At 34.6% G+C, this 16,224-nt stretch overlaps 1 protein-coding gene across 3 annotated transcripts in view; it reads left to right on the top strand.

Moving 5' to 3' along the window:
* Window positions 1–16,224, top strand: part of SGCZ (sarcoglycan zeta) — a gene marked incomplete at both ends in the record, with an annotated part of 428,666 nt that overhangs the window by 228,789 nt on the left and 183,653 nt on the right. For all 3 annotated transcript variants that reach the window (XM_084267065.1, XM_084267066.1, XM_084267064.1), the window contains one exon: window positions 1,717–1,911. In XM_084267065.1, the coding sequence (XP_084123191.1) occupies window positions 1,717–1,911 (195 nt within the window). The remainder of the gene's footprint in view (window positions 1–1,716; window positions 1,912–16,224) is intronic.

The following is a 16,224-nucleotide window of genomic DNA, read 5'->3' as shown; positions in this document are numbered from 1 at the left end:
TTTTCCCTGGTAGCTATAGTTTTTCTTCTATCTCTTTGCCTCTACTCTTCATCTGATTACCAATATATTCCTTACCAACCTGAATCATTACTGGGTCTGTCATACTGTATTTTTATACTTTAAAATTTCTTTATGTCTTTGCCCTGGTTTCAGCTAGGGTAGAGCTAATTTTAGGCTGAGCAGCTTGTATAATGCTGTCCTTTGCATCTAATCATATGAAAATATTGTTGATAACACACCAATGTTTAGTTGTTGCTAAGCAGTGTTTACAGTTAAGTCAAGGACTTTGCAGATTCCCAGGCCCTGCCTCTGAGGAGGCATGAAATTTCTCCAAGAGGTGCACAAGAAGCTGGGAGGGGATATGGCCAGGACAGCTGGCTCAAACCTGGCCAGGGGGATATTCCATACCATGTGACATCATGCTCACTATATAAGATGGGAAAGTTGGCCAGGGAGGGCCATGGCTCAGGAACTAGCTGGACAGCAGGCAGCAGGTTTATGTGTTGTCATAAACAAATTTACAATTTAAAAATCTTTCTAAATCAACATTTGTTTGATGCTTCAAACTGAATAAAACTGGGGTTTTTTTATTTCTAATTCAATCAACTGACCCATAATTGTGGATTTTAAACTTTCTTTTTAGTGAAAAGTGCAGAGCTTTTAATCATCAAACCAATCATTCTGCCTGGTTTATAAATTTGTGGGGTTTTGTTTGGTTTTGGTATTTTTTTGGTTTGTGTTTTGGAGTTTTTGTTTCCTGAGCACAAAGTCTTATTAAATCAACCTTTTAATGAGCCTGTTTCAGAAAGAACTTTTACATAAACAGAACTAGTTTGCCTTAATTTCATTTTTAAGTCATGAAGAACAGTAAATACCTTCCAGTCTAAAGGCAATGTGACAACTGACTATTGATGTAAATATCTGTAAAAGAGTGTTAAGAATGTAAAAAAAGTTAAGTGGTAAACATTTTTGCTGTAAAGAATTGTATTCATTTTATCTTCTTTCATCAGTTTGCAAACAATTACTGTTACTTGTATGCCAAAAGAACTTAAACTGGTTTAGGAAACCAACAGATGATGGAAGTATCCGTATCTTCTCATGAGCCAAATTAAAGCTTTGAAGGGATTTGTTGTGCCTTTTTTGTGTAAAATATAGTCTACAGAATGACGTACCTTTATGTAAAATATGGGTGTATGTATAGTTGCATAAATTATTTGTTTAATTTACTAAGTACAATAAAAGAATATTATGACATGTATTTCTAGAAAAAATAGGGTTTTCTGTTTGAAAGAGCGTACTGGTTTTAGCTACAAGCTACAATGAAGAGAACTGCCTTTCACTCAGTCACAACCAGTACCAAAATAGTTACATGATTTTTTTCCCCCAAACCCAAATTTTCCTGAATAACCTCTTAAATGACAAAAAAACAGTCTTCAGAAATAGAATGTAAAATACATACATATATGGATTACACTAGGATTTTTATAGCTGCTTATTCATAAATTAAAAATGTGAATCCAATTTGAAATATTAAACCAGATGTTTACTTCAAACTAATGAAACATACAAAAATCTTACTACGTACCTAGTAAAAATAAGATTGACGTGGTTTACGCTGAATGAATGCATCCCCTCTGTGCTCATAGAAACTTATTTTTTTCTATGTTCTTGAAAACAGACTTCTCATTTGCTTACTTTTATGTCTTTCTTTTCCAGATGACACGAGAGCAGTATATATTAGCAACACAACAGAACAGCCTTCCAAGGACTGAACATCCTCAGTTTTACCCAGTAGGGATTTATGGATGGCGAAAGAGGTGCTTATACTTCTTTGTCCTTCTGCTGTTGGTTACCATGATTGTTAACTTAGCAATGACAATATGGATTTTGAAGGTTATGAATTTCACAGTGGTAAGTATCATGGTAATTTTATGTACCGTTTCTTGAAGTAATATCTTGTAGTTCTAGTGCTATTTCCTTTACCATGTTATGTAGAAATCTTGTAATTTTCAATCAAAAATCATATACCCTTCTTTGAGTGTTACTTCAGATATTTATAACTTTTGTGTATGCTCTGCAGGGAGTGGACTTGTGCTCTATCCAGATATTTTTTGGTTAATCATTGCTGAAAGCATATCTGGATCTTGGATTTTTTGATTCTTTTTTTTTTTTCCCTCACCTAAAAACATCATAGTGACTGCCCCAAGGATCTCTTGGCTGTTGGTCAGCACTGATAGCACTCAGTAGGAGATTACAATGTCTGTTCTGTATGGTACCTCTCTTAGGAGGGAGCTGGCTTATTTAGTTTAACTTAGGGTGGCTTTTTTAGTTTATGTTATTCTTAGCATTTTGTTCAGAGTTTACTGACCATTTGGACTATGTTTCACCTAGAACATAGAGCAGCTGTTTTGATGTTCATAAGCGGGTGTGGGTAGGTATAAAAGCCATGGACTTTCATGAGGCAGCCTCCATCTGGAACCTGTAATAGCAACAAAGCATTACTGACTCTGTATTTCAGATGTACACCTGAAAGAACACCTCTGTTCAGTGGGAACTGTGTTATCTGCCCAGCTGCTCCCAAAGCTTTGTTTTGATAAAGGTGGTAGAAGTGCTCAGTAGTTGGCAGTGGAGTAGTGGCTTTCTGTATATCAAAAGTAGTGATTGAACGTTCCAGTTTAAAATAGCAGTGCTTCTGCTAGAATCACTGTAGTCTCTGGATTTTGACCTTTGTTTTGACATAACAAGAAGTATATTTCTAATTTCTAGGTTCATAGCACATTTCTGTTTTCCATTAGTTTATAGGAAATAAAAAAACAGCCCACAAAAACAATGTAAAATTTATTTATAAAATTTTCCTCTATCTGCTAATGCTTTGTAATGCATTGGGTTATCTGACTGGTGAGATGTATTGTGCAAACACATTGCTAGTTCTGAGTTGCTATTCGTGGATGAAACTTGGATTTGTATTTTGACAGTTGTATGGGTTTAATATTCATGTACTGAAGAGTTTTTTAGAAGGGTTTTTTTTGGGTTTCTTGATTCTTTGCTTTCTTTCTCTTTAGTATAATGTGCTTTCAAAACAGGATATGCACATGGGCTTTTGATGCTTTTGCTGTTTGTTTTGGAAGCATGTTTAGGCATACCTGTTGACTTCAGTAAAATGGTTTGCCAGTATGGCAGAAAAGAATTAATCATGGTATTTTCTAAGCATGCCATATTCTTAAATACATTAAGTAGATATTTTAAATAGCACAGAATTTTTCTCTGTGCAGAATAATGCATTCCAATAAAATATTTGAAACTACTGCTTCGATATATAGGCAATGTTTGTTCTTCGACACTACAAGCTACCATAGCACTATTTGGTTTAAAACTCTTACAATTTGAACATTCAATCTTTCTATAAAAAGAAAAAAAAGAAAGAAAAAAAAAGATATTTTGAAGTATTTTCGTTTGTCAAAGCTTTGTTCAACAGTTAAAGGTTTATGGTGAGTTGCTAAACCGGTGCAGGAATCGTGTCCAGGAAACAAATGGACTATTTCAGCAGTTCTGATTCGTAGTTAGTAGATAGAAGACCTTGCTCCAGTACCTTGAGAGATGTACATATCTTAAATAATTATGCAAACACTGGCCTAATAATTTAAAAAAAAATATCTTTGAAGTGTTATGAACTTGGTTTATAAACTCATTATTTCAATTCAGGAATCACAAAGCTTATGTCCATTTTTATCAATTCTGAACTTGTTATAAATACCGATAAGTGCTATGTCACTCACTAGTGTGAGTTAATCTTTAACCTTCCTGTTACAGAAATAAAATTATCTTAATACTTTCACATTTACCGTAGTAATAGATACCAGTAAGTGGTTTGAAAACAAAAATGGAACATATGACTTCTCTGTTATATGACATCCCCTTCTGTCCTAAAACAACGACATCATGTATGCTTGGGAGCACTGTTCATGTTGGAATATCATATACCCCTTAACTGCCTCAGAAATGTAAATTGCAACAGAGCTACTTAACAATTTGCTATGAATAATCTTCAAAAATTACTGTTTCCAAATGACTGTGTACTTAAAAAGAATAACACAAACATTTTAGTTAATGTTTAAACCACTACCAGATGATTCTCACTCAAATTTATATGTAGAATATCACCGTTGACATAAAATTATTAACCATTATTCTTTTAATGGCAGTACATTTTGTGCTTTTGTTTAATGAAGGGCACTGCTTGAGGATTGATTTGGTTTTGTCTTCCAACTCTTACATAAATTTATGGAATGATCTGTGGTTAAACTGTTGCAGAAAACAGAATCCATAGACATAAAATTGTGGTTAGACTTCAAATTGTGTTATTAAAAGTGCACACTTTTTTTACAAAGAGTCTGCTACAATATAATAATTAAATGATATGACAATAGACTATTTAATGTTATAAAGCTATATGTGATAGCTTTAGGCATGTCATATAACTTTAAGCTGAAAGAATGAAAGAACTCTGTCAGTATTTGCTTCTGCTTTTGTAAGCACTGTTACTTTGGGTCATGTTTCCATCTGTTTTGTTAATCATACACTGAAGAAAAACAGTTTTCTTCTGCACATTCATGGAATGGTACTGTTCTCCTTGGGCTAGTTAGTATTCACATTAGAGTCTCTGTATGGGTTCAAACATAGCTAGAAGATTGTAACACAAGAAATTCAGTAAAATCTTGACACATCCACACATGCAGATTTGAGTACCAGAGGGAAACTGTATCAAATCCAAAGGAGTCACATTCATAGTGACAGAGATCTGAAAGTAAAATAATTTGTTTATGAGCCTAAACTTTGTGTATTTAAAGAATGCAGCAGCTTGGAAATATATTACTATGGTGTGCATGCATATATGTGTAGATACATATAAACTAAGACATTTTATTTGTATATTTGGACAATGATAGGAAGTCAGAAGTACAGCTAGAAAATTTTGGAAAAGGAAAATACTTTTGCTAGATTGCCTTAAAAAGTAATTGCACAAAAGAGGAATCTAGCTGTGATAAAATAATTGTTGAAATTGAACTGAGTGGCTTTTTGACATTATTTTAAATTCTTCACATTTAGCATAAACCAATGCCAAGCTTCTAATAAAAACAATAGTAATTGCAACCCTTCAAGGGGTCAGGGCATGAGTTTGTCATTGCTTGCTGACATTTGTGGCAATGTTAATTTGTATTAGCTGTTTGCTTTCTATTTTTAACAGTACAGTTGCAGCCACTGGCCAATTGGCACAATAAAATCCTTTCTGAGTTCAATTTATAGATTCTCCAGTTGGAAAGGTTTTCTAAATATACCAACCTTGCATTTAAAAGTCGCATTCAGAATCTGATCTAGTTATCCCATGCTTTTTTTATACACAGAGAGGACAAACAGGGTCTCCTGTAAGCCATTCATCTCATAGTAAGATAGCCAGGTGAAGTTAGTTGTCCTTAAGGATGGATGTTGTCAAAGTAGTTATTAAAAAGGAAATATAGCTTATTGCAATTGTGTAAAAAAACAGTACAGGCAAGCTGTTCAAGCCTCCTTTTATCAGATTAAGTAGTATACCTGGAAAAGGTAGAAAAACATTAAGCTACAGGATCTCAATGTAAGAAAGAAACTTGAAAAGTAAATAGAAGTTACAAGAGTTGCCCTGATATAGTCTGTATCAGATGAGCAAACCTGAAGGTAATTAGTATCTGTGTAGCTGAGGGAATATTAGATGGAGGAATCACCAAGGGACCAATCCTTTTTTTTAAAGGACAAGAGCTGCTGTCTTTTAATGTCTAATTGAGATCTGTTACCAGACTGATAATCTGTTTAGAAAGATAAGTGTGAAAGCATGTAAGAACTTGCCTACAGGCATTTCTGCTGATAGATGCATGTAGCTGTAACATACCGTACTATCCTGGGTTTATGTGGAAAGTAATCTTTCAGGAGTAGGCTATATTAGAGGAAGATCTCTTTTTGAGCAAAACGTTCTGCCAATAAGTTATCCCTGAAATTATCCCCAGGCTAAACTCAGCATTGGAATAAAACTCTGTTTGTTTTATGTGTATCAAGTGGATCTATTCTGTCCCGAGTAGTAAGGATAAAAGAATTTGACAGCTTCTACCACATGTTGTCCCCTAACGGAACCATCAAAATCTCTGAATTGCATGCTGAACGTCAGACTTCATCTATTGTATTGAATGCTTTCCTGAAAGGTGAACAACTGCTGTCTTCAAGAGGGAACTCAACTCTCCTCATGTCTCTTAAGCCTGATCTTCAAAGGAGACATAGAAGACATCTTGGGAAAATCAAGTAGGGACCTGAAATCTGTAGGGTTTTTTGTCAATATCAAACTAATAGACTTACGAGACATGAGTTTAATGGAACATTTAGAATTTTCTTTTCTTCTACTAACCTTTCCATGGTCCACAGGGTTCCCTATGGACATGTTTGCCTTTCACCTTCTCTCGGGATGTAATTACGTAGTCTAGGTTATATGTGTCTAATGAAGCTTAAAGCTTTTAGTTACTTTTTTTTGTGTCTATACAATTACTGTACTTGTTGCAAGAGTGGGACACTCAAGTCAACATGGTGACATAACCATAGGCTAAAGTATAGATATACTGTGTCTTTACTACATCCTGGTTATTTCACTTCGGTAATATTCTCTGAATAGAATGATAATTTAATATAATTTTATCTGTTAACAAGTAAAGCATGTTGACAGTCTGTCAATCTGGTTACTTATTCTGTAAAACAGATTTACCGTACATTGTTGTCACTAAACAAATACCAGTGAGAAAAAAAAGTTTTCTGCAGCAATTTCAAATTACAGTTATAAAAAAGGAAATTCCAAGTATTCTTCTTACTGCTGTGAAGTGACATCAGGCAAACAGAATAGAAACTTAAGTGTGTTGTATGTCCGTGTCCCTCCCCTATTCCGCCCTTGGCAGGGGAGGTGTTCAACATCAGTGCCTTTTTATATTTACTAATATGTACACAGTTGACATTGAATATTATTATATTATCCTCTTGCTTTTTAAATTACATTGAAGTTTGGAGTTTGCTAAAGCTGAAAAAAATTGTAATGGTATGAAAAATACAAATGTGAAACCATTTACTCTTTAGGATCTCTTCTGGGTTTTTCTGTAACTCAGCCAAATATCCCAGGAAATATCAGCACCAAATTGTTTTATTGGTTTTCCCTTGTGTGTCTGGTTTTGTGTGTCTCCGTATTCTGCTGTCTCATTAGGAACTGATGTATGAAAAGGCTTATTTTTTGTACACCTCTAAGAACACAGTTGCTCAATTCAGGCATTTTGTCCTGCTGTAGCTACTTCCAGTACAGTTGTCAGTTTTAACAGCTGTTATGGCACAAGGTTTCTGTTTCTGTATTCAGATTAATCTTCTTTTGCCAGTAGTACCATGGGAATTTTAAGATTAGGAATGAGATCCTGTCATCTGGTTGAGACAGTTATTTCTCAAGGCAACTTGAACTTCAACTTAGTGACACATACAAGCAGTGCATAAATAGCAGTTTGAATTTCCTGGCTAGAATTCACGTGCTTCATGTTCACAACAGAACATACTCTGGTTTTTGGCTGCCTAGCTCCAACTTCATGTTGCTTGTACAGCAGGTAGTTTGCAAGACAGTTGAATGTCTGCCAGAAAATACATATGCCAACAAAATATGATTTCTTTTTATGTGACAACATATATAATAATGCAGATATGTGCAACCGTTAACTCCTCCCTGTTGCATCTCTACAGATGGTTCCCATATTCCTTTAGGATTTTAACTTGTAGAGTTAGAATCTTTTGGATCTACAAAAATCTAAACTTAAATTACAATATTTTCTCAACATTAATTCTAGACACCAGTAAACACAAGTATATTTCCCTAGCTTTTGGTTTCCTATAAAAGTTTGGTTTCTTATGTAAGGATGAGTACATAATTTTGTGTGTTGTTGGGATACACACACAGACACATACTTCTGATTTTAATATCCAGTATGGAAAAATACTTACATTTTCTTTAAAAGTGCAATTTCCCCATTAAATCTATAATTTGATGCTTAAAGTTTTAGTGGTACCCAACTAAAGCAACCATGTTTGATGTTTTCATCTGGACTTAAAACAGTCTTGACATACTGTAGAATATGAAAATAAGTTATTCATAAAACTATACTGTAATACTCATTATCTATTTCTCAAAAAGTGTGCCAGTGATATGAGCTGTCAGGTTGCTAAGATTCTTTGGCCAACCAAATCTCTTTATTTGATGTTCAAAACAGTATTTGTTCTGTTACCAGTTCAGTTGGGTCTGCTGCTCTATGCAATGAAGATAGTATGGCAGATAATACAATTTCAAGTAGAACTAAAAAAAAAAAAAGCTGTTTTCCATTTTTTAGTTAATTTTGTTGAGGCACATGCAATTTGTAGCAGATTGGCATTTGAAATTCTTGAAGTTGTGTAATAGCTGTACTTACCTCCACTCAAAAATAATTTGGTTGTTTGGCAAACAGACAACTTCTTTCATTTTACAAAGGCAGCAAGTTTTTATTAGGTTTTGAATAAATATTATTGTTATTTAATAGCAGTTGCTGGGTGCTTAATATATTCTGTCACATCTGCACATTTCACTTATTTTAATGGCAATCAGTTATTGTCAATAATATATTTTTAACTGTAAATGATGTCATTTTCAAAACTTGTTATCACTTAACTAGACAGAATAGTATTTCTCTACATCCTTCAAGAATCTGATGTCCCATTTTGGGATGAATGCAAGAAAGCTTTTGTTTCCTTTTTGTTTGTTTTTTGTAGTGAGAAAGATCCAGTCCAGAGCAGGCAATATCAGTAATTAATAATGATTAAGAGACTTAGTCAAGATATCGGAGACCAAGGTTCAAATTCATGCAGTCTCCAATATAGATCATGTCTCAGGTAAGTGTTCTACTTATAGGCTATTAGTCCTTCTTATTTCTGATGTTTCTTTTTAATAGATACATGATGTCTGTATCACTATCTTTTACTCTCAAATATTTGATACCATCCTCATAACAATTTTATTAGAAATTCCTATAAAATAGCTGTATATTCCTCAGGATTTATAATTGCTTTGAAAAAAGGTTTCTAAAAATATCAGCTGGATAAAGCTAGTATTAGTCAGAAAGCCATACAAATGTGTGAACGTGCACTCCACGCACACAGAGTCTTAGTTGTGTAATTCACTATGTTCTCATCTTTTTATGTTGCACTGGAAAACAGAAATTTAATGAATGAACCTGTCAGTTCTCAAACGATTGCTCATAGAATGACAACAAGTCTTGCTATAAGTGTATTTTACTTGTCCTTTTTTATCCGATTTAATAACATTCATGTAAAGGCATAACTTCATATATGGACTTGGAGTTCAACTCCCTTTGGAGTGTGTCATATAGTTGCCATTCCAACCGCAGTGACATCTCTTTTAAAGTATTTCCAATATCATTCTTCTAAATATCTTTGGATGTGTACTCCGTTTCCCAGCACTTATGGGGGGAAAAAAAATCAATCTTAATTTGTAGTGCAAGTATGGTGTAGGTCAACTTGCCTGTATAGTAATTAATGTGCACAATCCTAATTACTTTCTGTATATCTGTTACCTCCTCTTTTTTTAATGAAAGGGAAAAAATCAACATGTGTTGTGTCACAGTGGAAAGGCAGCTCATCCGAAATCAAGTTTTCAGTCTCCTACTTGTTACATACACTCACAGCAACAGCTTGCACAGATAAATATGTGATTTTTTATTCACTGTAAAATAAACCCCACAAGCTATTTATACAATAGTTTAAGCAATTTCAACCTGACCTTGTATTTGTGGCTTTGGAAGAATTGTGCTGTAGTATCCAGAACTTGAATGCTTACGGAAAACTTCCTGTAAGTAATGTTTACTTTATAGAAGTGCATTAAGAACATAGAGGTATTTGCCTGTACCAGGTCACTGCTTGCTCATTTATCTCATTGCTTTGTATTTGTTTCGTGAAGTGTCAGGTTGGATTTGGAATCAGGTTAAAGGGCACAGATTCTGAACCTGTACCTTTATCCCATGTCAGCAGTCACTTGCTACAGGTAGCTTGTCTGTTGTTTCAAAAAAAGTGTGAGTGGTTGTATGTCTTTCTGCCATTTACTGAGATGAATCTGATGTGTATTAAATTATGACTTGTGCAATGTCTTCTTAGAGTTTTAAGATTCAAAAAGAATGCAGGGTGTGACCATAGAAAGCAAAGAAGAGGGCAACAGCAACTTCAATTCATGATAGGTTAGATGGCAATGAAAATATATTTTTATTTTCAGTTTGTCATCATTCACCTTCTATTAAATAATAATGTGTTTTAGCTGGGTGAGCAATGTTTACTAGACAGTTTATTGTTAATCATTCACTGTGTAATTAGGCTGGAACAAATATGTCAGAATTTTTTTTTCAAATATTTGCTTTCATGAAAATGGAATTAACTTAATTCCAGTTATTGGCTTTTAGTTGTGTTCCCTTCACATGTGCGTTCTAGCATGACATGAGTGTTACTTGAAAATGAGATTTTCAAGAGAGTATTATACAAAGATAACTTTGAATTCTTGAAGTAAACCAGTTCTGAGACAGATTAGTCTGGTTGTATAGCTGGAATAGCAGATGTTAGAAAGGAGTTGTTGATGAGCAGTAACTTTTAATGGGGACAAAATAAAAGAAAAAATATTTTTTGTATATTGGAGTTCAAGAAAATAACGAACAGAAAGTCATTATGAGAAATGAAAAGAAGGCTAAAGCTTCAGCATGTTTGTCTCATGACAACTAAAGCGGATCAAGAGTAGGCCAATCAGTAATGTTTTGTACTGTTATTTAGCAGTAATGAGAAGGATATCAAACCACCTGAAAAAAACTTTAGTTACTTAAAGGCACCAACAATCTGTATGAATAATGAAATGTGTCATGGTTTCTTCTTTCCCTTCTATTAGTGAGGTGATTTATGTGGGTATAGAGTGCAATGAAAAATACAGTCTGTGTTTGGAATCCTGTGTTTGTATTAATCTTACATCTTGAAATCTATGTAGGTCTGTGTACAGGAGCAGAATGTACTCATGTCAATCTAGTCTAAATTAGACCTGGTACCTTTAGAAATTATAATAAAAAAGAAATACAAAGATAAGTTAGAATATGTGGTGATATGTATCTTATGGGGCAGAGTATTTCCTCCTCTTTCTTACAAGTCAGGATATTAGATGTGTGGTTGGAATCGCAGGCAAGATTAAATGATGAAATGACTTAGTAGGAATAATACAGGAGCAAGAATATTTTTAATCAAAACTGTGAAGAAGATATTTGTGTGCCCTGCAGGGAATTAGAAGACCTTTATAATTAGACCTCTACCTAAAAGATGCAACACTGATGGGATATCTTGTTTATATATGGCAGTCATATTTTACTATACTTCTCGATACAATCAAGGAATAAAAATGAGGAAATCCATTAAAAGCAGAATATAAATTATATTGTCAGAGGCAATGTAGAAATAGTGGAACATTGCAAAGTAGAAGTCAATGTTTTTGCACAGTCCCAAGGCTCTTAATTGTAATATTAATTTGGTTTACTTTTCTTGAAAAGCCTGGTCCAACAGGGGTTGTCTAGTGCTTCCTTATTGGAGGCAACACAGTGCATACCCTCTCTGACACATCAGTATCCATGATGCCAATAATATATTCAGTTGACCATCAATCCTCAGAGACTCAGTCCATTTTTTTTACTGTGCCATTTATTGTGTCAGTTAAGTAAAAAATCTTGTAGGATTTTGAAAGTTTATTGCACCTTACAACCCCCCTTCCAACACAACAAAAAAAAACAAAACCAAGCCAAACCCCCCCCTCCAACCCCCCACCCCCAAACCAACAGATATATATTTTAACATCTCTTATGATGAAATGTGCATTTTTATGGTGCACAGAATTTTTAAAAATTATAGCTCGCTCTTTCCTATGACCCCATTGAAAACTCTCCACACAGTAGAGCAATACCAAGAAATTATTTCCCAAGGAAAAATTTCTGGTTATTGTGTTTGCTTTTAATACTATGGTCAAAGCTGGGGTTTATAAAAGCAACAGCATGCAAGAAGCTAACAGATTTCTGTCTACTTCAGCAAAACCTAGTTGAAAGAAGTACAATAAAAGTACAGTATGAATTAATGTATATGAATTTTTATTACCTAATTCCATTTTTATTCAGTCATTTTATTTTTGTATACTATGATGGTAGAAGTCAAAAAAGGAAAAGGACTTCTTTTCATAGAATGAAAGTCAAAATTACTGTCCTGCTCTCCTCTGCTCAGTTGTGATGATGTTTTAATAATAATGCTAGATGAATAGGTAGAGAGAGAAATTTAAAAAATATACCTGGTCATCTTCATTTCATGGTTTTGTAACTTTTAAAGAGATGGAACCCTTTCTCATTTTCTTTATTGTCTTCAGGAATATACAACTCATTTAAAAAGTCTTTCTAGGTCTGGGCATGCTATGTAGAAGTAGTAAAATAGACAAAAATCTATGTTAGCTCTATTGGATGACATGCAATCCCAAAGAAATAATAATTGAAATAATTTTTGTCACGTTATATGTTAATGCACATTTTCAATTTATTTGCCAGATGATTATGATAACTATTGAAGAACTTGTTCATTTTTCACAGTAGTTAATTTAAAAGAAAAATGTATGTTGTGAACAGTTAATAATAAAAAGAAATTTGCCTGTGGGTTCATTCCCACAGCTGATTGATATAAGCTTATGTGTATATACACATCCAAGACTTATGTTTTTTCTCAGGAGGGATGTAAACTGTTTACATTTTAATTTTCTGATGGTTTCATGTTGGTTTTAGCTCTTCCATAATTAAAATGCTAGTTGTAAAGGGAAACAGTTGATTTTTTTTTATGTATAGGTCTACATTATCTTGCTCTCAGTTTTAAATTTCATAAAAGATTTGCAAAGTAATTTAAATCACCTTATGACTTCACAACTAGCTTTAGAATTATTGATTATTATTACGATCTTCTTGTTGCTTCTTGCAGAAGCCACCCCTGCAGATCCCTTTCTCTACCAGAACACAGCCACACAAAACTGGAAAAATACCAATCTGTTGTTTGCCCTCTGATCCTGATCAATTCAGGATTTTCAGAATCTTGCCCATGCATTCACATTTGAATATACTTTAAGATTTAACTACAGAAACTATTACTTTGCCTATTTTGTTGGATTTGTTTAATCACTTTGAAATGGGGCATCATCACAGCATACTAGAGTATTTTCCATAGTTAATTTTTAAACTACCAATACTTGAAACCCTCCCTCCAATGTTTTTTTTTATGGAATGGCAGGTTTTATTCACCTGTCAACCAAAGGAAATGAAAAATGCAATCACCTCTGATCCACGTACTGCAGGTTAAAGGTATGGTGTCAGTATTACTGAGATATGAATTACTGGAAAACCCATATGAATATTTAAAAACTAGGTAATGCAACAAACATGAATATAAGAGTTACTAGAATTTTACAATTGAAGAAATATATGACCCAATGGATCAATTAAAGTACCTGTAGTTTTGGCAGTTGGTATATTCCTCTCAGTATTAGAGGGCATAAATGCAAGATATCTTGATTGCAATGTAGTGATGGAATATGTTTTGATCTGCTGGGGCTCGTTTTATTCTTATGCATCTTCTGTCTGTCTTTGCTCTTTCACAGTGTTTGAGTAAAAATAGAATGTCCATTTATGAGGTAGAATAAATATTTTTGTTTATTAAGAGGATTGATTTTTGAATGATAGGATGCTTAACTTCAGTACTGGTAACAAGTGGTGTTTGCCTTTCAAAAAGTTTTCAATTCTTGATTTTATTTCTCATGCTCTCTAGTCATTCACTAAAAATTGCAATTAAAAAACTTTTCTGATAGTATTCAACTTAGTTATTGAAGCAGTCTTTTATAATATGTAGTTTTGGAAAGGAAAATGAAATGATAGCCAAGAAAAAATGTGTGGGAGAGAAAAATCAAACAAAAATAAAAATTAAAAAAAAAGGCGAAGTAGTAATTCAAAACAGGACAAAAGCAGTAACTGTGCTCCATATTCTTTTAAAGGGTCTAATGTAGGACTATGCCAAGTGTTGCGCTAGCACAGACAGGTACTCTGAAACATGCCAAAAACTGGGTTATTGCAGTGGCTCTAGCATTTTATTTACACAGAACTATACTGGATATACTTTATTGTCTTTCCCTGGAAGTAGGCAATCGGTTCAGCTTTCTCTGAAAGTCTCTCCTAGAGGAAACACAAGTCTCCGATCAGTGAAGATTATCTTTCCTGTTAATGTAAGATAAATTCTAGCATAGTTAGCAATACCAGTACTGTGTTTATGTGGGTGTTGGTTTTCATGGAGTTACTATAGATGCCTGCATGTATGTGTTAGCAGAGAAGCATGAAATACCTGGCAACTTCATTTTTATTAGATTTATAGGTTTGAATATATTTTAAAGTATTTAAGTATGCTAAAAGTGCTTGAAATATCTAAACCTATTCATGATTTTTTCCTTTATGACTTTGCTCAATTAATGAAGGGCTATAAATTTTATATTAATTTAGAAATGCATTTGGCCTATAACCATTATGATCTTTCATGATGTGATGGTGACATAAAATAAACACAATTGCTGGATGCTTGAATGATATTAGAAATATTTATTAGTTACAATAAAACTGTCTCCATAATAATACTATAAAATTTGCAGTACAAGAGAGAAAGGTCTTTGGGAAGAAGTCTTTTCAGGCTGGTAGTAAGGCAGAACAAAAAGAGAATATGGACTGGGTCTTGAAAATGAGAGGAGCTTTAAAATGAAGAAAAGGGAAGAAAAATGGGAGAAAAGGGAAAAGATCATCTCTTCAATATAAATTAGATTGACAGATTCTAGGTGTTGATCTGAGGCTCATTAGCCGGGTTATAGGATAGCTAAACAAGCTCTAAAGAGACTAATTGGTGAGACAAAACATAGGTAACGGTTGATGGATTAGCATAGAATTATTGATGCTGACAGCCCTATGTTTTCCAAGAAAACATTTGCCTGTAGTTGGGAACAGACGGTGAACAATACAGTACATCTGATTTCATGCTGCTCATGCAAGCTGACCCCTGGCATTCTGTGTGAGGTCAAAAGGTTTCTGAAATTTCAGTCAGCAGGAACAGGGGACATGAGGGCTGATGTCTTAAATCAGGTGCATGCCTAGCCTGTCAGCAAGTCTCTGATGATCACAGGTTTAAAATAAAATCTAAGGGTCAGAAAAGAACACCTTAAATGCTACAGGTTGAATAATTTTGCTGCTTTTTAAGATGTTTTGTATAATCTGTAGTAATTCATTCTTCTCTTCATTTGAATATCGTGGTGGGTTGAAAGGCCAGGTGCCCACCAAAGTGGCTGTATCACACACCCTCTTCAGCTGGACAGAGGAGAGAAAATACAATGAAAGGCTCCTGGGTCAAGATAATGGCAGGGAGAGATCATTCTGCAATTACAGTCACGGATAAAACAGGCTCAACTTGGGAAAAAAAAAAAAAATTCTAACCAATCAAAACAGTAGAGTAATGAGAAATAAACCCAAGTCTTAAAACACCTTCCTCCCACCCCTCCCTTTTTTCTGAGCTCCATTTGCTCTTGAATTCTCAAGCTCCTCCTCCTCCTGCCAGCAACACAGGGGGATATGGAATGGTGGTTGCAATCAGTTCATCATATGTTATCCCTGCCGCTCCTTCCTCTTCAGTGGGAGGACTCCTCACACTCTTCCCCTGCTCCAGCATGAGTTCCCTCTCACAAGAGAAAGCCCTCCATAAATTTCTCCAACATGCATCCTTCCCATAGGCTACAGTTTGTCATGAACTGCTGCAGCATTTATCCCTTCTATGGGATGCAGTCCTTTAGCATAAGCCTGGTCCAGTATGGGTGCAACATGGGGTCACAAATCCTGCCTGTAAACCTGCTCCAGCATGGGCTCCTCTATCCAGGAGTCTGAAGGTCCTGGCAGGAGCCTACTCCAGCATGGGCTTCCCTCAGAGGAAGACACCTCTTTGAGGTGTCTCCACCTGCTCCAGTGTGGAGACCTCCACGGCTACAGGGGATACTCTGCTTGCCTATCATCCTCCATGGGC

Source organism: Gallinula chloropus (assembly GCF_964237585.1).
Source record: "Gallinula chloropus genome assembly, chromosome: 7".
NCBI lineage: Eukaryota > Metazoa > Chordata > Aves > Gruiformes > Rallidae > Gallinula > Gallinula chloropus.
Note: the sequence above shows the minus strand (reverse complement) of the source record. Positions and strands in the feature narration are given on the sequence as shown.